At 39.1% G+C, this 26,605-nt stretch overlaps 1 protein-coding gene across 1 annotated transcript in view; it reads right to left on the bottom strand.

Moving 5' to 3' along the window:
- Positions 1–26,605, bottom strand: part of LOC120300024 — a 50,930-nt gene that overhangs the window by 9,997 nt on the left and 14,328 nt on the right. The window contains exons 3-4 of the mRNA XM_039325507.1: positions 21,886–22,097; positions 2,775–2,899 (exon numbers count right to left, since the gene is read on the bottom strand). Of these exons, the coding sequence (XP_039181441.1) occupies positions 2,775–2,899; positions 21,886–22,097 (337 nt within the window). The remainder of the gene's footprint in view (positions 1–2,774; positions 2,900–21,885; positions 22,098–26,605) is intronic.

The following is a 26,605-nucleotide window of genomic DNA, read 5'->3' as shown; positions in this document are numbered from 1 at the left end:
TGCATATTACTCCAGAACATTGTCTTCTGCTGAGCGCAACTACGCTCAGATAGACAGGGAGGCTCTGGCTGTTTTTGCTGGAATTAAAAAATTCCATGATTTTCTATATGGCAGGCATTTCACGGTCTTCACTGACCATAAGCCTCTGCTGGGACTGTTTACCACACGTAAGCAGACTCCCCAAATCATTTTCCCTAGAATGCTTAGGTGGTCTATTTTTTTGTCTGCATATGATTTTTCTTTACTCCACAAGCCTGGGAAAGAAATGGGCCATGCTGATGGCCTCAGTAGATTGCCTCTGCCAGTAGTAGAAGCTGACCCCGTGCCAGCTGTCAACATTCTATCAATCCAAGCCTTGCCTGAGCTTCCTCTTAGTGCCAGGGATGTTGCCGCTGAAACAGGTACAGATCACACACTTTCACGTGTCCGTTCCTGGGTTTTGTCTGGTTGGCCTGAGCACTGCCCTAGTCCTGAGTTTCAGAGTTTCTGGTCCAAAAGGAATGAGCTGTCCCTTTCTCAGGGTTGTCCGCTTTGGGGAAACAGAGTTGTCATTCCCACCTCAAGGAGGACTAGGGTCTTAGAATCCCTCCACGAGGGTCATCCTGGCATTGTTCGTATGAAGGCTCTTGCGCGCAGCCACTTGTGGTGGCCTGGTTTAGATAAAGATATTGAGGCTAAGGTGCATGCATGCCACCTGTGCCAACGATCTCGCCCAGAGATGCCCCAAGCTCCCGTGCATAGATGGGAGGAAACACAGTCCCCATGGTCTAGGGTGCACATTGACTACGCTGGGCCCTTTCAGGGCCAGTTCTTCTTGGTCCTTGTTGACAGCCATTCAAAATGGCTTGAGGTTGTACCTGTCTCATCCACCACCACTGCAAAGACTATTCAGGTACTGAGGGGGATTTTTGCTGCACACGGGCTGCCAGATGTCATTGTGTCCGACAACGGCCCTCAATTCACTTCCTCCGAATTCCAAGCTTTCTTACAGGCTAACATGATTCGTCATGCCACGTCTGCGCCTTTCCACCCGTCCACCAACGGTATGGCTGAACGCATGGTGCGCATCACAAAGGACGCCTTGAAAAGACTCACCTACGGGGACTGGCATCACAGGTTGGCTGACTTTCTCCTTTCTTATCGCACCACACCGTCCACTTCTACAGGGAGAAGCCCAGCTGAACTTCGTTGGGGCGTCAACTTACTACTAAACTTGACCGGTTGCATCCGGACAGATTGCCTCATCTACCTCACATCCTAGGGCACCTAGACAACTACTTGAGGGTGCCCCGGTCTGGACTCGCAATTACGGGCCTGGTCATACATGGGTCCCCGCTTCTGTTTCCAGGGTCACGGGTCCTCTAGCCTACGAGGTAGCCCTGGACAACGGTCGTGTCCTGCGCAGGCACATCGACCAACTCCGCCCTAGGCGGCATCTTCCAGCTGAGACTCCTGGGTCTTTTCCAGGGGGGGGAGGGGGACCCTTTGGAGCAAAGGGAAGGGCACGAGCTGCTGCCCATCTCCACTGATGGAGCCACTGATGGCCCATTTCAAGCTTCCGCAAGTGCTCCGAAAAGGAATTCATGGAGCTTACCCACACAACAGGCACTCACGCCTACTCCAGCCAGGGAGTCACCCCGGGGGCATACTCATTTTCCACACACATCACACAGCACTCCAGTCACGGAGGATACCCGGGAGCATCCCAACAAATCATTCCCCGCAAGAGAGCTGGCACACAATCCCCAGAGTTGGCCTGACCTTACCCCTAATCCTACAGGGGGTCAAACTTACAGGGAGGTGGTCGAGGAACCCAAGTCCCGACCGCAACACCTCTAGCCCAAATCAGGGAGTAACTGAGTTTTGGGAAGGTACAGAGACCCACACGAGCCCGGACACAGAACGGGGCTTAGGGATTGGACAGCCTCCTGACAGGTCTTGGACGGACCTAGGAGGTTCTATAGAGACGCCCAGCAGTAGCTATCACTTCAAGGGGCCCGAGGGCCTACAGCTAGGCGGGTCAACCAGGTCACAAAGTGACAGGAGCCCTGACCTGACGAGCCCGGTGGGCAAGCAAGCAGGCCAGGCATTGGGGCAAAGTCCTTGGAAGGCACCAAGGCATGATAAGGGGAACAGGCTCTTGTCACCCCTCAGTCAGGGAACACCTGTCAGAAACCCAGAGCTGAGAAGGTCACAGAGAGCAAGGAAGTCTCCTAAATACTTAGAGGATTACATAACATTGCTGGCTAAACAAAAGCCAGGTAACGATAGGAGCACTGAGAAGCAGAACACTGCATAAAATAATGATTATATGTTGGTAGTAGTTTTAGCCCGGGGGAAAGGGGTTTATGTCCCGAGCCTTGCAAACGGCTCGGGGCGTTTGCAGGCGGTCCCGGGCAGGTGCAAAGCTGCCCGGGACCAGACAGGCTGTCGCCAGCGCCGTGCGCATGCGCGGGTGCTGGCGCGGGAAAAGTATCGCATTGACCCGGGAAATGCCTATATAAGAAGCTGGGAGGTTTTGGGAGCTGCTGAAGCCATCTACTTGTGAGCTGAACACAGAATAAAGAAAACTGAGAACTACAACTGTTCCTCGTGTCTGCTTTTCGCCAAGGACTCAACACGCTCTATTTTGTTTTGCACTCTGAACAAACTTACAGCAAGCAGAGTATTTTGTTCTGAGCACAGAAGAGTCAAATTGTTTATTCCAAGATCAGAAAACTTTCTCTATCCTTATTTCATGCTGTATCAACCCAATGTGGTAATAGGGTTATTACCTCATGCTTCCTTTGGGCTAGGATGCTGTTTAACTGGGGTGTCATCAGCCAACTTTGTAGCATGTCTGCAGAAGGAGCTTGACTAGGAACTTGCTGAGGCTGAGCAATTCTGGGTAACTGAAGCTCTGAGAAAGAAAAATAAACTCAGATAAGGTAGGATATCCTATGAATATATCCAGCAGATTTGAAGAAGAGATATAGCAACATATCTCAAACAACTCTTGGGAGTAAAATGGCCCTCAGCAGGGCCTGAAAGTCTGGTTCCCTCATTACTTTTCAAGTCCATGAAGCTGAGATTATCCCCAATTATTAATTCTTCTTCTACTTGTGGCAATAACTTGGAGAACATACTGTACTGCCCCCATTATTTTGACCCTCCTTTTTTCACTACCATAATTTCAGCAAGCGTTGCTTAGTTTTTAACATAACTTCCAGTTAAACCTTTCTTAATAAGGTTTTCCTTGATACTTATATTGCATGTTTTCTTCCATTAAATTTTTTAAATATTAAGTGTTGGATAGTTCCCAGAAGAGATTTTACCTGTCCTGTGCTCTCCTACTTTGATAGAAATGTAGAATGGATGAAAAACAACAGGAAGCCAGTACTAAAAATATAGCGCAAGTGCTGTTTTGTTTTGTTTTTTAATCTAGGAAGAAAACCCTCCCTTGGTCTGAAATATGCCCATACTTACATACAAACTGAAAAAAAGATGGATACCTGCTGAACTGCACATCTTGAGCAAAGCATCTCTCAGAATTCTAAACTCAGTTTTGAAATTTCCTAAGTGGAACTCTATGGAGGTTCAAAATCTATTTTGGAGGGCATTCAAAGGAAGAAAACTCATTTTTAAATGGATCAGAAAGTAAGTTATGTTGGAAGCAGCTGGTAATGAGTTTACTTGGGAAGTTACAAGAATGCCTCTCTAAGCTCAGGGCTGCTGATGCTGCTTTGAGTAAGAACTATCTCCTCCTCAGTGCTCAGCTGATCCACTGATATTTTAAGAACAAATATTCTTTTCAAAAGCCTTACATCTTCAGAAGCCTCTACCTCACCAAAGCCTGTCTCTATGATGCTGCTTTGACACTTCGATGCAAATGTGTCGATGGAGCACCAGCACAGGATAAAAAAAAAAAACAGCGCAGGGCTTTATCATTTAAATAATCCTTACAGGAAAGAAAATCATATCTAATGTGTGTAATTGCTTGACTCCAACCTATTGGAAGTCATGGCAGGGCATTTTATGCTTAACATGTGTGGAGGATCCCTTGTTTTAATTGATTAATCAATTACTGATTAATCTTTTTTGCTAGCCAAGGAACATTTCTTACGCCTGTTACCATGTTGACTTTAGGGACTTTGTTATAGTGGCTTCAGGTGGGAAATTATTCTCCAGGCTCCGGGTGTAGGTTAACATTGATTCAAGCTGCTAACATTTTCCCAACCTCAGAAGGATGGATGGCTGACTCAACCTTCAGCTAGTCAGGATCGAACTCCTGGCAGTGGGCAGAGTTATCCTGCAATACTGCATTCTAATCACTGCACCACCATGGTTCTTAGTCCTCACTGGCCTAAGTTACATCAATCCTAAATTATTTAAGATGTGGAGCCACCAAGATATGGAGTTGCTTCTGTCATAAAATCCAAGGTTTTCAGCTGTAATAACCATGGATAAATATTAGATATGTGGCAGATGTAATTTTTATGCTCCTTGATGAAACCTCTGATGTGGGTTCTTATTTTAGGTTACCCAAATGCCTAATTTACAGAAAACAGTCCTATGTATATTCTAAAACCAACATCTGCTTTAAAGATACAGAAACATAAGCAGAAACAGCTGGGGTTTTAAAACTTTCCGACCGTAGGGAGTGTTTGGGCAGCAGACTGAAACAGTCAAGATTCTGATCAAGACTCTCAGGAGAGGTTAAAATGCAATGATGGCGCTGAAGATACTGCTGTGGTTTTAAGAGGGGCTCACATAATGTCTGTGAGACCATGAAAACAGAAATTTCGGAGTAATCCCAATTAATTTCAGGCATTCTAAACTGCAAGGAGATATGCATGTATGCCTAGCTGAGTTGCTGAGAATATAATAAAAACCTTGGTTTAGGTCATAGGTGTCAAACTCGATTGCGTCACATGACATATCATGATGTATCATGACTTTTTTTGCCTTTGCGGAGCCGGGTTGGGTGGGGCCTGTGCATGACACATCCGGCCTTCTGGCTGCCAGTTTGACACCTCTGGTTTAGGTGAAATTATCTGAGGATGGGGGAGTGTGCATCCATGTTTTTCTTGACTAGGAATGGTTTCCTTGCTGGCTGATCCTATTTATTATAGAAGTTATTCTAGTCTGCTTGATTGGTCATAAAGTTCTCCTGGCTTAATTATTTGTTTGTCATAGCTATTACTACTTTCACAGTTCACTTATTAGAAGCCAGTAAAGAATATAGAAAGTTGTGATTCTGTGAATCTTGGGAAGAGCTATTAATATCTGAACCACAGATGTGAGTTTCATTTATATCAGAGGTATCCTTGGCAATTTTAAGACTTGTGGACTTCAACTCCCACAATGGCTGGCTGGGGAATTCTGGGAGTTGAAGTCCACAAGTCTTAACCTGATCTATATCGTATTTTTTATTTTATTACTTTTTAGTGGAAAAAAGTAATATTCGTACCAAACAGAGTTTCAGACCTGGTACATTGCAACACATAAGACCTGAAAACGAAGCCTCACATAGGTAGTAATGTTGGATACAGGGAATGAGATTTTTGCTCAGCAGTTTTGAGCTATTTGACTGGACCATGGGTCAACCTATTTAAGGATGTTCGGCACAGTCTCTTCAAAGAGACCCATAGGACTAAATCTATGGTCTGGATATTTGGATAGTATTCAGATTATCTGATTGAGTCAGAAAAAAAAACATCATGGAGATGTCTGGCTGCAAAGATAGTCAAATCATGAATAGATGATTCATACTATGATTCTATTTTTGAAAGACAAGCAGCAACTCATTCCCTAAGTGATGTTTGAAGATGAGATTTTGAAAAAGAAAATTATGCAGTTTATCTGTTTGAACAAAATCATTAAATATTATTCGTTTTCATTTTTCATTTCAGACATCTCCTACATGAAAGGAATATAAAACAGTGGGCTAAGTAGGTAGGAAAGGAACACGTCTGTTTGTGCATGCTATTCATGCACATGTAATGTTCATTAAAAATTTGCCATAATATTTCTTTGAGCAGCATAGATTTTGCTAAGGATGTAATTATGCCAACAACCTTAGCCTCTGTTGCGTTTAGCAGTTTGTTCAGCTGAGCCACTGAACTTACAGCCTTCGCTTGCAGAGATCTGAGATATGGAGTACAAAATCAAGATTATAGAAGTTCTGCAAGATGCCAAAAGCCAAAACAGAATCCTGTTCAGACATGCTTTTTTTAATTGCAAAAATGCACCAGCCTCAGATGCATGCCTTTTTCCTTTCCTACTATCTTGCAGGATATTGAAAGCCTTCACTTCCAATTTTGAATATAGCACTCGTGCTATGCAATGCATTGCAGGAGGGCAGCCTTTGTTAGTCTATAATAGTATGCAGGAGTGGAATGGACACAGTGCCTGCCAGTAACTTATGAAAGTAGCCCTATCATTTTCATTTTGCTTTCTATAGAATTTCTGAATTAAAACCAAGGAGATATAACACCTCTTCAGAATCAAAGTCTATAACAGGTAGTCCTCATCTTACAACCAGTGGTGGGATTCAAATATGTGAGCAACCGGTTCTCTGTGTGGATGCTGCTTCTGGAAGTCCATTCTGGGCCTGGGCAACAAAAAATTAGCTACCGGTTCTGCTGAAGTGGTGCAAACTGGCTGAATCCCACCACTGCTTACAACCACAAATAAGCCCAAAGATTTGTGTTGCTAAATGAGACAGTTGTTAAGTGAGTTTTGCCCCATTTTATCACCTTTCTTGTCGCATTGGTTAAGTGTGACCCTGGAGTTATTAAGTTAGTGACTTGGTTGTTAAGTGAATCTGGCTTCCCTGTTGACTTTGCTTGTCAGAAGGTCACAAAAGGTGATCATGTGATCTTGGGACACTGCAACGGTTATAAATTATACATGCCAGTTGCCAAACATCAGAATTTTGATCATGTGACTATGGGGATGCTGAAACAATCGTAAGTGTGAAAAATGGGCATAAGTTACTTTTTTCAGTGCCATTGTAACTTTGAACAGTCACTAAATGAAAAGTTGTAAGTTGAGGACTATCTGTAGTTCCTTTGAGGCCCACATTGAGGGATGCTATGATTCGTTTAAACTATAGTTGGGTTGTTGAATTTTAAAGCAATCTGCAGGTGTTCGTGATGGAGCATATTAAGATCTAATTATTTCATGCCAATGTACAAAAAGTAATAGGAATTGCTCTAGAAATAGTAATGAGTCGCCTAGGGAGACAATGTCCTCGGGCACCAATAGAGACTTTTCTTTTTCTTGAATTAATAACAGGAAGGTCAAACTGGTTTACCCATTCTGGTCATGACTGAAATCAGCTCCTTCAAATATAATATTAATTAGTTTCTCTAAGCTTGATATTAGCCTACACAATATGTGCCAATTTCAAGCACAAGTTCACGAACCTCGAGTACTGCACTGAGTGTTAATTTGGAAGTTGAGGATCACATGCATACACTTTTGCTTATATACATCAACCATTCATATTTGTTTACACATAATATAAAACCATCTTCATTGCCCGCTAATATTGATTTTGCCTGCCTTTTTTTTTTTTTTCCAATTCTGTTATTCTGTTATTCTTTTCAGCAATCCTAGTAAGCCTTACTGGAAAAGAAGAAAGAAAAAGTTCCTCCCTGTGCTCATGATCCTGCTTGCAGATTGTTGGGTTTTTAATAGCAATCACAATCACAATAGCACTTAGATTTATATACCGTACTTTCCGGTGTATAAGACGACTAAAATTGGCACCGAAGTCGGGGATCGTCTTATACGCCGAGTCGTCTTATACGCTGGAAATTACGGTAGTTTCTGGCATATAAGACGACTTTCTAGGCATGTTACTCAACGCCGAAGACAGGGGTTGTCTTATACGCTGGGTCGCCTTATACGCCGGAATATACGGTACTGGTTCACAGTGATTTTCAGCCCTCTCTAAGCAGTTTTACAGAGTCAGCCTATGAGCCGGACTGGATCGAACTCCTGGCAATAAGCAATACTGCATTCTAACCATTGCGTCACCACGGCTCTAATGCAGGAAACTACCGGTTAGGCCACAGTAGAAAGTTACTTTGCCCGCCTAGCCTTCCCAAAAACACTGAAGGCCCGGCTCCCCCCCCAAGGTGGACCCTGATATAACCTGGTCATATTTGCAATACTAAGCCATTGTCTTGGATTGTTAAAATTTAATGTTGCCCCTGTACGCTTTACAATTTGGATAGATGACCTACTGCATATTGCCCTCCCTCCCACCAAATATCTCCTCCCCCACCCATGAAAAAGTTTATGATAAAGACTTTGAGATTACATTTTAGAAATTGCCTACTGCCTGCTACTTAGATGTCTTTTCCCGCTTCTTAAGTATATGTTAAAGGAATCTTTGACTTTCAAACCTGTATATACTTATCTAACTTTGCAATTCTGTGTCCACCAAAATGAGTTGTTTTGGGATGAGTTTGTTCTCTTAATTGTTACCTTCTTACCGCTGTGGGTTTCACAAAAATGGCCACAAAGCATAATGCTTACGTTTTCCTCTCCTTTGAGGTCAAGCTCCAGAACACTGTAATCAGTATGGAAAATGAATGAAATCTCTCTCCTGCTGGAGAGTGTTCTGAGCAACCTAAGACTTGATCACTAGGTTATACTTATTTAATCTGCTACCTTATCTCTGAAATTTAAGGCCAAGGTGGGCCTGGCATGCATGATACAACATAATCTTCCTGGATTCTCTTCCTTAGGAACTAATTAGAAATGTCATCTGGTTGCTTTGAAGATCATTAAAGTAGTAATCTGGGACCGGATGTGCAAAATTTTAATCTTCGCCTCTTCTCAGATTTACAATATACAGGTAGTCCATGGCTTACGGCCAGCGGTGGGATTCAAATATGTGAACAACTGGTTCTCTGTGTGGATGCTGCTTCCAGAAGTCCATTCTGGGCCTGGGCAACAAAAAAATGGCTACCGGTTCTGCTGAAGTGGTGCAAACTGGCTGAATCTCACCACTGCTTACAAGCCAAAATTGAGCCCCAAAGTTCTGTTCTTTGCACACACTTGCACTAGTGAACCCAACTGCTGGATGTTTAAGCTCACTCCCAATAGATATTAAAATACATTTGCTTTTAATGTCCCCTCTCTTCTCTGCCTTTTTCATGCACACAATCTGAGTCATCGGTTACTTATTCTAGTTCTAGGCCAGGACCAGATTAGACCTCTTAGCACAAATGCAAAGCAGGTGCTTGTTTCATTTTATTGCAAAGAATGGAGGTTGGGAAAACTCAGCAGCTGTGAGGTAATAAAAAAGGGGAAGGAAGGGAATATTTAATTGGGCTGGGTGGGTGTTATCTATTGGCATTTCAAAATAAGTCACCTCCTAAGAGCTAGTATGTACATTTTAAAAGAAAAATAAGCTTCACAAGGCTGTTGCTATTTATATAATAAAAAGCACAACATGCCATTCCAATCAACTGTTCAGGTAATCCTTAACTTATGACCACAGTTGAACCCACCCTTTTTGTTGCTAGGCAAGACAGTTCTCAAATGACTTGTGCCTCATTTTATGACCTTTCTTGCCACAGTGGTTAAGTGAATCAACTGCCATTTTTAAGTTAGTAACATGGTTTTGAAGTGAATCTTGCCTCTTCATTGACTTTGCTTGTCAGAAGATGATCACATGACACCAGGACACTGCAACTGTCATAAATACCAGCCAGTTGCCAAGCATCTGAATTATGATCACATGGCCAGGGGAATTCTACAATGGTCATAAGTGTAAAACAAATGGTCATAACTCACTCTTTTCAGGATTGTTGTAACTTCGAATGGTCACAAAATGAAAGTTTGTAAGTCAAGGACTACCTGTATCAGCATTTTTGGTGTTTTTTTTGTTTCTTTTTTGGAAAGGAGAAAAGAATCATTTCTCCCATTCCTCATGACGGAATTGCCAACATTTTCTTTAGTCCTGTTTTGTATTGTGTGCTTAAAAAATACGTCCTTCCAGCCATATCTATTTCTCTTCCAGACCAATATTTTATTCCAGCAAGAGTTCCCTTCAGAAACCAAAACCTAAAAGTTAATAACTTCTTATATCTTTTGTTTTGTTATGAAGTCATGACACCAATTGGAAAAATGACTATCCATTTCAGATTGACTGACATTCTTTCAAGGACAGGAAACATTTTTTTAAAAAAACCTCATACTGAATGTTTTGGAATAATTCCTGTTAGGAAAAGAAATTCAGACTTGGATCAGCCCTTCATGTTCAAGATGATAAGAGAGGAACAGCTGAGCACAACAGAAACATTTTACAACACAATTTGCTGACTCCCACCATGCAAAGCCGGGCATGGAAAAGGTCTGTCAGTTGTACAGCTGGCACATTTTGCTTCTGAGAGTAGCAGAGGGAAGACCTGGTTGATACCCCTTCAAACAACACTGTGGATGTTACACTAATTAGTATTTTAAATATGTGTACGAGAGCTGTATTTCTGGCCAGCATTCTAAATGTGGACTATAGCCAGGTGACTCATAGACTTGGAAAGTTTTAGTTAGGGAGTGGGTTGGAAAGGAGAAGAGAAAAGAAGAACTTGGCCTCTACTTTTGTATAAAATGTACATATGCTTCCTAAAAATACATCTCGCCTATTTCCTAGAACTCAGCTTTAATTTTTTTTACACTCTTGAAATTTTTTACACTCTCCTGTCTATGAGCAAACCCATTTAAACAGAGACCTGTTCTGAGAATTATGATTATAATTTGGAGAGTTTGAGGGGAAACAAGGATACAGAAGCCCACGTTTGCCCTATCTGGGTATTCTCTGGATGTAGGCAATTCACCTGTGTCCTCCAGTGAATGGAAGGTGGCGGTGGCTTATTCATTTCTCATTTCATTTCTCTGCTGTTCGGCAGCTAACATTCATTGGCACCAAATACATAGATCAACCACACAACAGAATAAAAATTATAATGATCAGTCCCTTCCCAGCCACAATGTGAGTGCCTCAGGGCTGTTTCACCATTATCTTAGGCCAGGGACGGCCAAACACTTCAGCTCATCAACAGCTTCATAAAGTTTCAGATTGTTCATAAATCCCCAAACATTTATTACATGAAAATATTTCAATAAATGCTATTTTAATTAATATTGCTATGAAAATAGTAACGGCAACACAACATGGATTTCTTAGATAGTTGCAGGTCAGTATTGGCCACTCTAGAGAATTTAAGAAACTTTTATTCCTAGCCTATCAGCTATCCTGGGAATAAAACTTTAAACACTTAACTTTTTAACAAAACTTCAAGCTTCAACCATTTTCAACTGAAAAAAAGTTCAAAACTAATCGAATCCCTCTTAGCAGGGATTTTTTTTTTTCAGAAGGTTTTCTACAGAAAAGTTTCCAGGCTTTTTCAGCAGGAAGCCATGCTCTGAAATAAATAAATTGGCACAGAACTGATAAAAGCTGGTAGGGTGTATTTATGCCCCATGCATCCCTTTGGTCTGAGGTTCCTGCTGCCTTTGAATAGTCAGTGCAGAAATACAATCCTTCTGTCATTCAGGGAGTTTTCACGAGCACCTTTTTAAGATTCTGAAAGCAGGGGGTCTGAACACGGCTCTCCCGTTCTTTTTACTTAACCCATAAGCCCCCTCAACTTACCTCTTTATTGTATATGAAAGATATTCGATAGTTCGGGAATTCATGAATAATTCTCTTTGGATTTTATTTCCCTCTCTTATCCTAAGAGAATCACACTCAGCAGACATCTTAGCAAAGAGATATTTTGAGGTTTCTAATTCCTTTACAATGCAAGAATGGAGCTAGATTTCTTGGATTACAATTCCCATCATCCTTGACCAGCATAGCCAAAGGTCAGGAAACAATAGATGCTCTACCTGATAACATCTGGAGAACCTTTTGCATTGTAATAACTTTGAGTGAGGGACAGAAAGATCCAAGCATTTAATTCTTAATAACAACTCTAAGGTATCACTCAAGTGTATACTCCTTCACTATAAGCACAAAAGTGAATGTCTATTGCCACATTAAGATTAAATACTTGGAGAGACAGAGATTTTATTTCTACTTAGAACAGCTGTGTCCCCTATTATGTTCTATAATTATGACATATGCAAGTTCTAAATGGATGCATTACTTCCATTAAAAAAATCACACTGGGAAAAGGGAGAACATACTCTTGTTTTCATGAATATCAAATGCAAATTACCATCTGTGCTGTTTACTTCATGCCCATCTTCAAATAAACTGCTTAATTCTGCTCTTTTTTCTCATCTCAATATCCTTTTTAATGTTCAGTGTCATGGTTCCGACAGATGAAAGAACTTCAAGGCATTGTTTACCTTAAAGAATCTTTTATTCAAGAAACAAAGTAGCGGCACTACATAGTCGAAACAAAAAACTAAATTCCCCTCCCCTGGATACAAATTAACAAAGCTCAATTCCTTCCTCCAATAAACAGTCATAAATCACATTCCCCAATTAGCTTAAAGCCCGGACTTTCTCCCCAGCTCTCCAGCCCACCAAAACTCTATCAACTCTGGACCCAATGACCTTGGGTTCCCACAGCTGAGTTATTATTGTTATGACTGGACTCTCATCCACATTCCCCCTCCCAGCATCAACTAACTCTAAAAGCAATAGAGAAAAATGGCTGTATTTCCATCTGTTGTCAAAGCAAGAACATCCGATGTTAGCAGCATTGACATCCAGTTTAGTTCCTCACCTCTTCAGTCCCATCATTGTGTTTTTTTTATTGAAAAATTTTAAAATTTTACAAAAAAAAAAAAGATTCCCCTCCCCAAACCCTCCCAACCCACCCCAACCCTCCCCCAACCTTCCCAGAGCTGAATACAGGCTTAATTAAAACTTAAAAGAAAAAATTTTAAACACATGTAAACCATAAACAATTAATTACAATAATTAAACAAATTATAAAATACTTTAAGACCAATATATAAAAAGCAGAAAAAATTATGATTACAATCATTAGACAAATTATAAAATACTCTAACACCAATATAAAACTAAGAGAAAATAATAATAATAATAATAATAATAATAATAATAAATTAAAAGAAGAAAAAGAAAAAGAAGAACCCCCCAAAAAATTTAATAAGAAAATTAAACCACCCTTAAAATTTTATGAGCTTTAAGTGTAAATTATTCAGAAAAAAACTAAACATTTTCTAATATCATACTTATATTATTTAAAGTTTATCCATCATTCTTTATAAACACCCTCAAAAACACACATATAAACATTACTTATAACATTGAAATTCCCTTATACATATTTAAAACAAAATATTCCTTTAAATGCTCCTTAGATATCTAAACATGCACTACCTATCTAAAATTTTCATTCAATCTCCATAATATCATACTTATATTATATAAAATCTAATCTATCCCTCTTTCTTTATCATCAAACACAAAAATAAACATATAAACGTTAGTTATACCATTAAAACAAAATCTCTTTTGAATACTCCTTAAATTACTAAACTTAAACTTCTTATCTAAAATTTTCATTCGATCTCTATAATCTTCTCTCCTCTTTACCAATAACCAATTCCATCCACAGTGAACTATAATCTATCAATAACCTGAAAACAATCTATACATTCTTTGTCAATCTCTCTTATCCAAAAACCTCGAGAGAAGTGCTTGGAAATCTGCCTTTAAAGGTTGCTCCAAAAAGTTTATAGACCTTGCTTCTCCCACAGACTCAGAAACAAATACTTGTGAGGCTTCCTTAACTCCTTCTTCTGTTGCTCATTTTCTTTGCGTTTATGTGTTACACGGGTTATCCTCTGCTCCTTCATCTCAACTTGTTGAGGCCCCTCAGTCTGAAATTTCCCAATTTTCATCAATATAGGCTCTTCAGACTGCAATTCTGCCTTCTTCTCTTCCAAAGCTTTAGACATGATAGGTGGCGATGAACATACCCCCAGGACCAAAGTGTAAAACTCTTTTGCTTTGAAAACAGTATTAAGTCTATAACGTGTCCCCAGATAATTCACCACCATTCCAGTCGGGATATCCCATCTGAACAACATTCGCCTCTTTTTAAGTTCATCTGCTAAAAAAGCAAACTCCTTTCTTCTTCTTCTTAAAATTTTAGATGGGATCTCCTTTAAAATTATAACGTCTTGTGAAGCAATCTGAAACCTCTTATTGTAAAAAGCTTGTATAATTTCATTGCGCAGGGATCTTTTCCCAAAATAAATTACCACATCTCTTGGCAGATTTCTTTGCTTTGCCACCACAGAGTTAACTCTAATTTTTTTCAATTTCACTAAATATTTCCTCTTTTTCTCTGTCCAGAATCACAGCAAAGTCATTTGCAACCATCTCTCTCGGATCTCCTTGCAGAGACTCTCTCAAGCCTCTAATTCTTAAAGCATATTCCATTTCTCTATATTGAAGCATAAGAATCTCATCTTGAGAATTTTCCATCTCTTTTTCCATGCCTTCAAATTTTCCCTCCAACAGCTCCACTTTGTCTGCAACCTCTTCTACACGAAAGTTCAACTTTTCAAGAACAGAGGCAAATCCTTTTAAAGCCAAAACTATATCTTGCCTCAGAATCCTATTATTTTCCGCTAAAATCTCTTTCACTTCTCCCCTGATTTGAGATATAGCATTTCCCATTATGTCTTGCAAATCCTTTACCGTTAATAACTGTGCCAAAGGAGAGGGTGAAACTATTGATTTAGATTGTTGCACTGATGATATCACCGAAGAAGAAACCACCTTAGGAGCTGTGGGAATTACTGGACGCTTTGGAGCCATCTTAGAAAATCTTTACTCCTTCTTAAAAAATACCCAAAAAAAGGAGGGAAAAAAAAGTTAAGCAAAAAAAAAAGGGAGATTAACTCCAAAAAATCAAAAACTCCTTCAAAAGGAGATCATTATAATAAAAAGAAAAAAGTTAAGAAAAAGAAGGAAAAGGAAAGAGAAAAAAAATAACTAAATAGAAAAAATCCGTTCCGTTATTTTTTAAAAGTACAAAAAACAAAAAAAATCCTTCAAAAAATAAAAAAAAGTTAATCAGAAAGGGAAAATAATCCTCCTAAAATCCAAACCCAACATCAAAAAATCATTATAAATAATCAAATCTGTTCCATTCTGTTCCAGTCATTTAAAACAAAAAAACACACCAAAAAACCTACCGATCGCCATTTTACTTTCCCTTTCAACAAAAGAAGAAAACAAAAAGAGGGAATAAAAGTAAATCCTTAAATTTAAAATCCAAATAAGATCAGAAAAAACAAAATCCTCTATTCAGCTCTGTCCGCTTTTAAAAAAACTCACCAGATCACTTTAATCGCGGAGGTGGTTGCAGCGGCTTGTTTTGTCCCTGGAGACAAAAACAGCTGGGAAGCGGAGACAATCTGAACTCCGTGGGAGCACTCTTTTCACCCCCCAAAAGAAAACCTTGGGGGTGCATAAGAGGCTCTACCACTATTCAGATGATACACTCCTCCCTCCCTTTGCCCGGGAAGGAGGTTTTGAACTGCAGAACAGCTGATGTCTGCTGTTCATAGCAGTTCTAACACTTTCCCAGGAGGACGGCTACAAAGTAGCCACCATCGCGTGCGCAAATCCACCGGAAGACAGTCCTATCATTGTCTTAAAAATGGCTACATGGCATGCCCATGTAGTATTCTTGGCAGTGACTTTCCTTTCTTCCATATGTTTCTTCCAACTTCCCAAACTATTGTTTGGAACCTGGTGTCTCACATCCAAGTATTAAACAAGTCTTACTCGACTTCAATTTTTTTTGAGACTGAAGTGGCTAAGTGACATAATTGCTTACTTAGTAGCTGTATGACATAGCGTAAGGCTGGGTCCCCAACCCCCAGTCCGTGGACTGGCACCAGGCCATGGCATGCCAGCAAGTGGTCCACACAAAAAAGCAAAGCCCCATCTATGGGATGCAGGAGCACATGAAACCAGGCCCCCTCCAGTCCATGGAAAAACTGTTCTCCACGTAACTGGTCCTTGATGCCCAAAAGGTTGAGGACCTCTGGCATAAGGCACATATATCATCTCCAATGCATTGTAACCTTCACAATAATAATTTGGAGAAGGAAAAAAAGACTCATAATCAGACACGGACAATACAGTGGGCCTAAGGGAGGAGAGATACGTTTCCCAATTACTATTGCATACAGTCAATTTTTCTACAGTCCAGTGGTAAATATGGCTGCCTACTGGATCAATTATGGTGCTCAAAAAGAGTCACTTGGACTGCAAGGAGATCCAGTCGGTTAACTCTAAAGCAGCGGTTCTCAACCTGTGGGTCGCGACCCCATTTGGGGTCGAACTACCATTTCACGGGGGTCGCCAAACAACGCAGTCCACCATTTTTCCCCCTTTTCCTTAGCTGTGCTACTCCCTTTTATTCTATTGGCTTTTGAAAGCCAATAGAATAGACTCTGTTGAATAGAGTCTAATTCTATTGGCTTTCAAAAGCCAATAGGAATTGTCCAGGCTGTTTCTGCCCTGCTGAGCCCGCCAAAAGCCCCAGTCTGCAAATGATGTTGCAAGTTGTCTGCAGCAAAGGCGAGCTGTCTGGAAGCTTCCACTCCTCCCTGCTGAGCAACTACTAAAAATGTAAGTAAAAGAGGGCCAGGGATGGGAGGTGGGAGGCCGGCGGGCGCAGGGAGGGTTGCTGGCACGTGTGGGGCCCGGTGGGTGCCTTACCTCCCTTGGGCTGGGCCAACTGGTGGCCCAGCCGGTGGTCGCCCTGCGCCGTCGCTCCCCCTTGCCAGCTACGCCTCGGCCAGCTCAGGGGGCGGCACAACACATGCGCGGCGCTCTCGGGCAGGGAAAGTCCTCGACTTACGACCGGTTGGGTAGTCCTCGACTTACAACCTGTTGGATAGTCCTCAACTTACGACCAGTTGGGTAGTCCTCAACTTACGACCGGTTGGGGTTGCGGCATTAAAAAGGTTGAGAACCACTGCTCTAAAGGAAATAAACCCTGACTGTTCTTTGGAAGGACAGATGCTGAAATGAAAGCTCAAATACTTTGCCACCTAACGAGAACAGAGGACTCATTAGAAAAAATCCCAGTGTTGGAAAAGATTGAAGGCAAAAGGAGAAGGGGACGGCAGAGGATGAGATGGTTAGATAGTGTCATCGACGCAATGAACAGGAGTTTGGGCAAACTCTGGGAAACAGTGGAAGACAGGGCGGCCTGGTGTGTGATGGTCCGTGGGCTCCTAAAGAGTTGGACATGACTTAACGACTGAACAACAACTGGATCAATGCCAACATTTCTGTGGTATTTCACTAAGCAGTATTGCAGCCCATAGCATTCACTGGTAAATTCCAATAACTTTGTGAGAAAGATTTTTCTTTTTTTTCTTTTTTTTAAATATTTTTTATTTTTAAACCAATAAAACAAAACAAAACAAAACGTAACACACATACATACACGGTATATACTCCTCCCCTTTTTTTAACAGTGATTACGTAACGGTAATCTTCTATTATTTACATTTCTTCCCCTTATTCTTCTTTAGAATATTTGTCCTTAATTGCCCCATTGTTTCTTATTTACATTTTTCTTCCTTCATACTCTACTTCTTACTAAGAATAATTCATATTATTATTATACATTATTATACACATATTTTCACTTTCGATCTTTCCATATTTATTCTCCTCTATTATTTCTAGTCTCCCACCAGTCATACCACTTGTTCCATGTTATACAGTACTCTGTGTCTTCCTTTTCTTTTATCTCTTTTGTTAATTTGTCCATCTCAGCACAGTCCAGGATTTTTCTTATCACTTCTTCCTCTGATGGTATATTCTCATTTTTCCAGCACTGTGCATATGCTATTCTTGCCGCCATTATTATATGTAAAATTAAGTACCATATTTCTTTACTATATTTTCTGTTTAAAATACCCAGCAAAAAGATCTCTGGTTTCCAGTCTATGGGCTGGTCTATTATTTCTTCAATCCATCTTCTTATTGTAGTCCAATATTTTTTCGCAACTGGGCATGTCCATCATAAATGATAATATGTTCCATGTACTTTTTTACATTTCTAGCATGTTGGCGAATTGTTCTGGAACATCTTGGCAAGCTTTGCTGGTGGAAGATGCCATCTGTAAAACATCTTCAACTGGTTTTCCCTGAATGCCACTGACATAGTCAATTTTATGTTTATTTCTCATATTTTTTCCCATTTCTCCAATTCTATATTATATCCAAATTTTTTTGCCCATCTAATCATTGTGTCTTTGACAACCTCGTCTTCCATTTTATATCTCAATAGGTATTTGTATAAATTGCTAATTAATTTTATTTCTGTTCCATGTATAATTTTATCCAATCCTTGCGGCTTTTTTTGTATTACATATAATTTTTTGTCCTCTGTATATTTAGATTGAATTTGTGTAAATGTCCACCAGTCAATCTCTCTGCCAATATCTTGTTCCGATTCTTGTTTTGTTTTCAGATTTTCCTGTTCATTTATTAATTCCTTGTATCTAATTATCTTATTTATATCCAGTAGGTTTGGGTATTTCAGAGCTTCTGTTGGGATAACCACATTGGAATTCTTATATAATGTTTTTGCTTTATTTTTTCCCAAGTCTGTAGCAATGCATTCCTAACTATGTGTCTTTGAAAGTATCTATGTATTTTATGTTTTTCGTCCCATAGGAATGCATGCCACCCTTCTTGCAAGTCATGTCCTTCTATTGTTAAAACTCTAGTATTTTTCAAATCCATCCAATCAGCTCGATGCTTGGTAGTATATTTCCCACTCTGGTAACGCCAGTCCCCCTTTATCTTTCATATCTTGCAAGAGTTTTAATTTAATTCTGTGTTTTTTCCTTTGCCATATAAATTTAGTGACCAATTTATTTAATTCTTGAATGTTTTCCCTAATTTTATTGGAATAACCTGGAACAGAAATAATATTTTTGGCAATACATTCATTTTGACCATAGCGGTCGTCCCTAAAAATGAAATTTGCAAATTTTCCCTATTTTCTAAATCTTTTTTTATCTGGTGTAATATTTTATCATAATTGTCCTCCTTAATCGAGGAACATTTCGCTGTAAGCCAGATCCCTAAATATTTTATTTTCTTGGTTATACGTATCTTTGTTTTATCTTCCAGTTCACTTTCCTGTGCCTTTGTAAGATTTTTGGTTATTAATTTGGATTTATTCTTATTAATCTTAAGTCCGGCTACTTCACCAAATTCTTCTATTTTTTGAATCAGTTTAAAGCCAGTTTCTAATGGATCTTCCAAAATAAATACCAAATCATCAGCAAAGGCCTGGACCTTATATTCTTCCTTCTTAATTTTTAAACCCTTTATTTCTTGGTCCGTGAGAAAGATTTTTCAATGAATCAGCAGCTTTTATGTGACTTGCTTTTGTTTGATATCCAATGTTTAATTCCTTTTTTAATTTTATATTTACTTTATTTATCTGATATTATGGTGGCCAGATGCTACGTGAGCATTTCTGAAGTCTACCTTTGCTCCGTCAAGGCCATGAAGAACTTCTCTGCTTCTGCTCTGTAGAGACCTCTTAATTAATCAATAAAAATAATTGAAAATAGGGGTAGAAGTGAGTTTACTTCTGAGTTCTAGAACCATTTGCGCATGTGTACGCAGATAGCTATTCAATTACTAATTTATACACCCTCTCAGGGTTTTGCATAGAGCAGTGGTTCTCAACCTTTCTAATGCCGTGACCCCATAATACAGTTCCCCATGTTGTGGTGACCCCCAAGTGGGTGTGGCCACCAATAAGAGGGAGTAGGACAGCTAGGGAAAAGGGAAAAAAATGGCGGACAGCGTGGTTTGGTGACCCCCATGAAATGGTCATTCGACCCCAAATGGGGTCCTGACCCACAGGTTGAGAACCACTGGCATAGAGGATTTAAGAATGCTGGATTCCCCTTTTCTTCTAGCTACTATATAAAAGTGAATATTTGCCCTCTACATCTCCTGGTTAGGAATTTTACTGAGCAGTTTTTCTTTGGTCCTTGATGTTTGTTTAATTGGATTGGCCAGAAGCTTTGGCAGCACACATGGAATTTTTGATTATGGATGAATATTATTAGTGGAGCTTCTAGTAATTGGATGACTATGGTGCTTCACATGAAATTTGCATTTCTGGAGATTTCATTGTGCCAAATGACCCTCCAACCTCTCTTTTTTTCCTGCAGCTGTGCATTCTTAAGTGAAACTAGAAATTCAGCTCCAGTTTGCCTTATGATACTACCAATATGTCAGAGGTTTGCTGTCTGCTGAACAGTTTGGTATTAAATATGAAGCTGACTGCCTGTTGGAACCATCTGTTGCTATCCTGGTGTGAAATCCTATCGTTTAATATGTCTAATATTTCAAATATTTGCCTGTTGGCTGGATGAGGATTTTGCATTCTTTACTCTTAAAGTCATTGGGAGCTGCCACTTCCTGGTTTTGTTTTTTTTTAAATGCTCTTGTCAGAACAGCTATTGTTCTAATGTGGAAAAAAATTGAAGCAACATTTGGGCTGGATAACATTTATTCTTATGTCTGAGAAATTTATTTGAACGAGTCAAATGAAAGAATTATTCCTTTTGTTATTGCTTTTGTTTTATAAGTTTATTATATTGTATTTTTTTTTATTATGCTTGATTTTACTGTGCTCTAACCAGAGTCAGTTTGAAGTTGGGTGGGGCTTCAACTGAAGAAATTGAACAATTTGTTCATGGAATTTGATCAGTTTGTACACCTTTAAACCTGTGTTTAAAAATAGCCTGCAAAACATCTGATGGGCCTAGGGGGCTGAAGCTGAATGGCGAAGAGAGGGGAATTTGCCTGCTTTATTGTGCGAATGTCTGCCTAGGTCAGGGGTCCTCAACCTTGGCAACTTTAAGACTTGTGGACTTCAACTCCCAGAATTCCTCAGCCAGCACTGGCTGAGGAATTCTGGGAGCTGAAGTCCACAAGTCTTAAAGTTGTCAAGGTTCAGGACCCCTGGCCTAGGTGTTAGCTCTCCTTCAGGCTACTTTTCATATGAACTCTGAAAAAGCATTAAAGCTATGTTCAAAAGCAGTGTGAAAACTGATTTAGCACTATTTCCAGTCTTTAAAAAATCTGCCTCTAATTAAAAATGACCTGGAAAACAACTGATAGACGGGGGAAGTGATGGTTTTGTAATGACAGGAGAGCTTCCCAATGTCACCTTCCTCTTATTTGCTTTCTTTTTTGGGGGGGGGGGAGGTTGGCTGTCAACTGTTGGATGACACTTTTCTACTTTACAAGGAAGCTGTCAGCAACCCATAGATCAGCGCAACTACTGATCGGTGGGGTGAGAAAGCTAATCCGTAAAACAGGAGATCCTCTCCTGGCTTTACTTGCCAATCTTTACATACCAAGCTGATCAGCTGCTTTGTAGGTCCCACCAACTGTCAAAGCCTGCCCCCTCCTTGAACTTCATCCCATGTTTAGATAAATGATTGGGGAATATTTTCCCACCAGCTGAGGATATTTGGTAGGAGGGAAAGGAAACAAAGATGGGGAAATCCAACAATCCTTTTCTTTAACTTCACCCACACACAGGAAATAAGGAAAGCACCTTTTGTGGACATAGTTACTATGGCAGGGTAGGGTTTGGCAATGGGGACAGCAAAATTTATACTGGTATAGTTTGATGCTGACTCAACAATGGGTGGAGGGCAATGAATCTGAGCCATAACTCAGTCTTCCTGAATCTGGTGCTCCCCAGAGAACTTAAAATTAAACAACCATCGGCATGCTGACTACAGATGTGGAAAAAACCAAGTTGGTGAACCCTCTCAGTCTCCTGGAGAAGACTCTAGACATGAGTGTTTACTTACCCTGTGGTGGTGGGTCCTTTGATTGCACAATGCTGTCTTGTACACTGTCACCACTACTTTCATGCTTTGCTGTCTCAACTGTCTCCTGCTTTGTACTTTTGAGAGGTTCACCGGGATTGAAGGATTGATCTTTCTCAACCCAGGTCTGGTTGGCTGACACCTTCTTCTTTGTATTCTGTTTTCTTTCTCCTCGGATATGATTCTGGGATTTTCTAATTCAACGACAAATATATCACAAATTTTACAAAATAGGTAAAATGAGGTTTGAGAACTTGCTATTCCTAAGCATCCATCCTAAAATTTAGTGATCTCTAAAAGTCATAGATTATAACTCCTATGATCTACCTACCATACTAGCTGAAAATTAGGAAATAAAAAATAAAACGTCTTGGAGGGTCTAAATAAGAAAAGGTGACACCAGAAATCTATTCAAGCATTCCAGGAATGATTTGAAGATGAAAAGTCTGAAGAAAACTACTGGGGTACAAAGAATTCAGCTACACCTGAATGCCATGAAAGAAATGGGTCTTTATCTAAGAGACAGAAATAAACTAATTGTAAAAGTGAAGGATCTAGTAAAAGCAACACAACAAAGTTTTTTTTAAAATTTTGTAACACTGCATTTTAAGAGAAGCAAAAAGAATTGCAGAAAAGAAAAATATTCTAACAAAAAAAGTCATAAGAATAATCCATTCTCTCATATCCCTAGCCCAGGGGTAGGCAACCTTGGCTCTTTTATGACTCGTGAACTTCAACTCCCAGAATTCCTGAGCCAACCATGCTGGCTCAGGAATTCTGGGAGTTGAAGTCCACGGCTCATAAAAGAGCCAAGGTTGCCTACCCCTGCCCTAGCCAAAAGGATGAAATTTTGAATCCTCAGGTAGATTTAGGGCTAACTGGACAACACCTGATCTGCTGGCTCATTAGTACAGAGATATTTTCTTACCTAAACTGAGAAAAGAATGATCACAGGAGAGCAAAAAAGCCCTGGGAGTAGGAGTGACTTCTGATTTCTGCTGGCTTCCCCATTATCTTTCCTTGTGGGAAGCTGGCAGGCAGCATTGGAAATAATAAACATATGACCAGGGCTGACTATGGCAACATGGTAGCATGGTTGCATGGCAGTGGTCATAACTTTGCCAAATTTCAATTTCATCGGAGTTAATAGGGCCCAGATTTTAGATGCATTCTTTAACTTAGCCCATTTGATGCGTGTTGATTCAAAAATTGTCATCCTACAATGCACTGTTTGATCAACTGAAGATTACAAACAGGCAAACAGAAGAGTTTTAGTAGCATGTAGATTTCAGCTATTTTGTGGTTCAGGATTTTATACTTGTACTTTTCTGTTTTCTGTATAGTTTTTTGTTTGCTTTTAATATCATCTTTCTGATATGTCTTCCTTTTCTGTAGCTTTAGTTTAGTCTACATTTTATATACAGTATATTCCGGCGTATAAGACAACTGGGCGTATAAGACGACCCCCAACTTTTGAGAAGATTTTCAGGCTTTAGAAAGTCATTTTATACGCCAGAAAATACAGTACAATATTGAATTTCTGTTTATAGATGAGCACAATAGGAGCTCCTTTGCTGCTAGAAAGCTTTGTCTTGTTAGTGCTTATTTCTGTAAAAAAAATAGGGCTGGCCACTAGGGGGCAGATTGGTTTTAAATTCAGAGAACAGCTACCCGTATATTCCTGCGTATAAGACGACCCCTGACTTTTGAGAAGATTTTCAGGCTTTAGAAAGTCGTCTTATACACCGGAAATTACGGTATATAGTAATAAAATATTTGATTTGATAGTGATTGGATTAATTTAATAAATTTAAATATACTCTTTTTGAGGGATGGGATTTATTATATGGATGGCATGCCTATTTAATATATAACAAAAAGGTGGATAGAGCTTTTAAGTCCCACATTTTAAGAATTTCTTTACTGCATGTTTGGAAGAAATATTATAGATCAGATTCCAGAATAATGTTGTGGGGAATTCCAGGGCATGCAATAGAAGGAATAAGGAAAGGAGTGAAAATGGACAGCATTTCTTATAAACAACTGCTTAATTGGGATGGGAAAAATTGGCAATTAAAATCTATGGATGAATTAGCGCAAGAAAATATTAATTATTCTTGGTTTCAGTATAGACAATTATTAGAAAGGTGGAGGATAGATCAAAAAGTGGGTTTTATTAGGGAGGATGTGAATCTGATGAAACAAATTAAAGATCAAAGTCGAACTCATATAAAAAGAGTTTACAGTGTTTTAGTGGAATTGGACTCAGAAACAGAACTAGTTAAAGATTGTATGGTTAAGTGGGCTCAAAATTTTGATGAGCCGATTTTACTAGATACATGGGAGATAATTTGGGTGAGGAATGTTAAATTTACTCAAGCTCAAAATTTACGAGAAAATTTTTATAAAATGTTTTATAGGTGGCATATTGATCCACACAACATGTCTCGTATGTATCCAAATTTGCAGCCTAAATGTTGGAGATGTGGTTGTTTGGATGCAACGTACTATCATATTTGGTGGTCATGTAAAAATATAAAGGCTTTTTGGATTAAGATTTGGTGGAATATTCAGAAAATTTTTAACAGAAGGATAAAATTTACACCACAATTGTTTTTGTTAGGTATTATTGTTGATTGTGATGATAAAGAAATTATTTTAATGTTGAATTTAATTAGAGCGGCAAGGTTGTTGGTAGGGCAATATTGGAAGAAGGATTCTTTGCCTACTTTAGAAGAATGGTTTTTTAAAGTTTCTTATTTATCTGAAATGGCAAAAATTTCGGCTTATCTGAAAGACCAATCGCAAGAGAAATATATTTCGGTGTGGAAAAGATGGGTGAATTTTATACAGAATAAATATGAGATTAGAATAGCTTTTGAATAATCTATGTTTAAGGGTAATGATTAGAACTTTTGTTTTGTCTTTATGTATTGGAGTTAAAGTATTTAAAACTTTGTTCTTGGATGTATTTATAATTGCTTGATGTTTATTTAAATTGTATGTTTCCTTTTTGTTTTTTTTTAACCCTGTATTCAGCTCTGGGAAGGAGGGGGGAGGGTGATGGGGGGGTGGGAGGGGGGGAATATTTTATTGTAAAACTGTAAAAACTTTCAATAAAAAATATTTGATTTGATTTGACCTCACAAATCAAAACATTAAACATTGATTGAGGCTTATATGATGTTATTCTGAGCACAACTTAAAAAGAGGAAGAACAACATTACTATAGTAGTCAGTCCCTTTCCTTTGTAACCTCTTGGACAATCTTTGCATGTGTTTGAAATGTCAGCATTATTTACATCCTTTCTTCGGCCTCAGGCGAATTCAGTTCCTCCCAGTCAGTGGTTTTTTCTTTCTTTCTTTTTCTGTTTCTGTAATCAAATCATTTAAGATGGAGCCAAACTGGCACAGTGCCACTGAATTCAGTTAGGTTTTAGCAAACCATCCTCTCTTGGTGGTTAGTTTGGTTCCATGACACAAATTTTGGAGGAAATATGTGGTTTCTCTTTGGTACTTTATGATTTGACCTTCTGGCAGGAGATTAAAAATGAGGATTTCCCCCCCCCCCTCTTTTCTATCATCTGGTTTCTCCTCATTTATATAGGCTAGGACCAGATGGTTCTCTTGCATTACAATCAGATATCACAGCCTGAGTGTTGGACTATTAAAAATAAGATAGACAAATTATAGACATTTTAATTGTACAATTGCTCTGCCTCATTTAAGGAAATTTATAGAAAGTCCAGACTTCATATTCTGCTTATGGTCCTACTTTGCTTTTTCAACTTTTCTTTCAAATCTATTAAATTGGAATAATTGCACAATTCCTTTTGCTGGCTAATATGGTTTGGAGTTATTATATCTTCTGTTTTATTGTACACTATCATGCATCCTTATGAAGTTTGGCAGTTTAATAAACAAACAAATAAATAAAAACATGCATTTTAAGATAAAAACTGTAATCTTAATGGAAATACGATATATGTCATTGTAAAGAGAAAATGTGGTCTGTATGTTTGCTGCTGATAAGGAACAACATTACTCTGTTTTCTTATGGCTCTTTTATTCATATTTAAAGTTACAATTGAGCATAATTTAGAACAGCAGAAGTTAGAAACTTATAGAAGTTTAGAACAGCAGAAGTTAGAAACTTGATATTCCCCAGATGTTCTCATATGCCCAAATAACATTGTCAGTAGCAAGTGATGCTAGACATTTGATCTCAACAATATCTGAAGAACCATAATCATCCCCATTTCTTAAACAGAGGGTTGCTTTCCATGTAGGAAGACACATAGCCACTTCTTAAGGTGAATCCTCCAATTTTGTACAGCTTATAATATGGAAAAGTACTGAAATATGTATGTGGATATTGTATGTTTCATAAGTTGAATTATGAATTATACATTGAAGTTTCCTAATTGAGCTTTGATCACGAAGACAGTAATGTATGGAATAGATTTCATTTTATAAATAACTGTTTCTGTACTCAACTCAACTCAACTCAAATTATTATTCAGAGAGAAACTTGCTGTGAGCACAAGTTGATAAATGCATTGGACAGCAGAGACGTCAGGTTAAATCCCAGCTCAATTACAGAGTCACTTGATAACGCTGCCCATGTCATCATTTTTCAGTCTCAATTACCAATCTATCAAATGGGAATAATTATGGTCTAGCTTAAAGGCATTTTGTGAAG

Source organism: Crotalus tigris, unplaced genomic scaffold (genome assembly GCF_016545835.1).
Source record: "Crotalus tigris isolate CLP2741 ecotype Arizona unplaced genomic scaffold, ASM1654583v1 scf7180000024337.5909745, whole genome shotgun sequence".
In the NCBI taxonomy this organism is placed as follows: domain Eukaryota; kingdom Metazoa; phylum Chordata; class Lepidosauria; order Squamata; family Viperidae; genus Crotalus; species Crotalus tigris.
The sequence above is the reverse complement of the archived record's forward strand: the minus strand, read 5'-3'. Positions and strand labels throughout refer to the sequence as shown.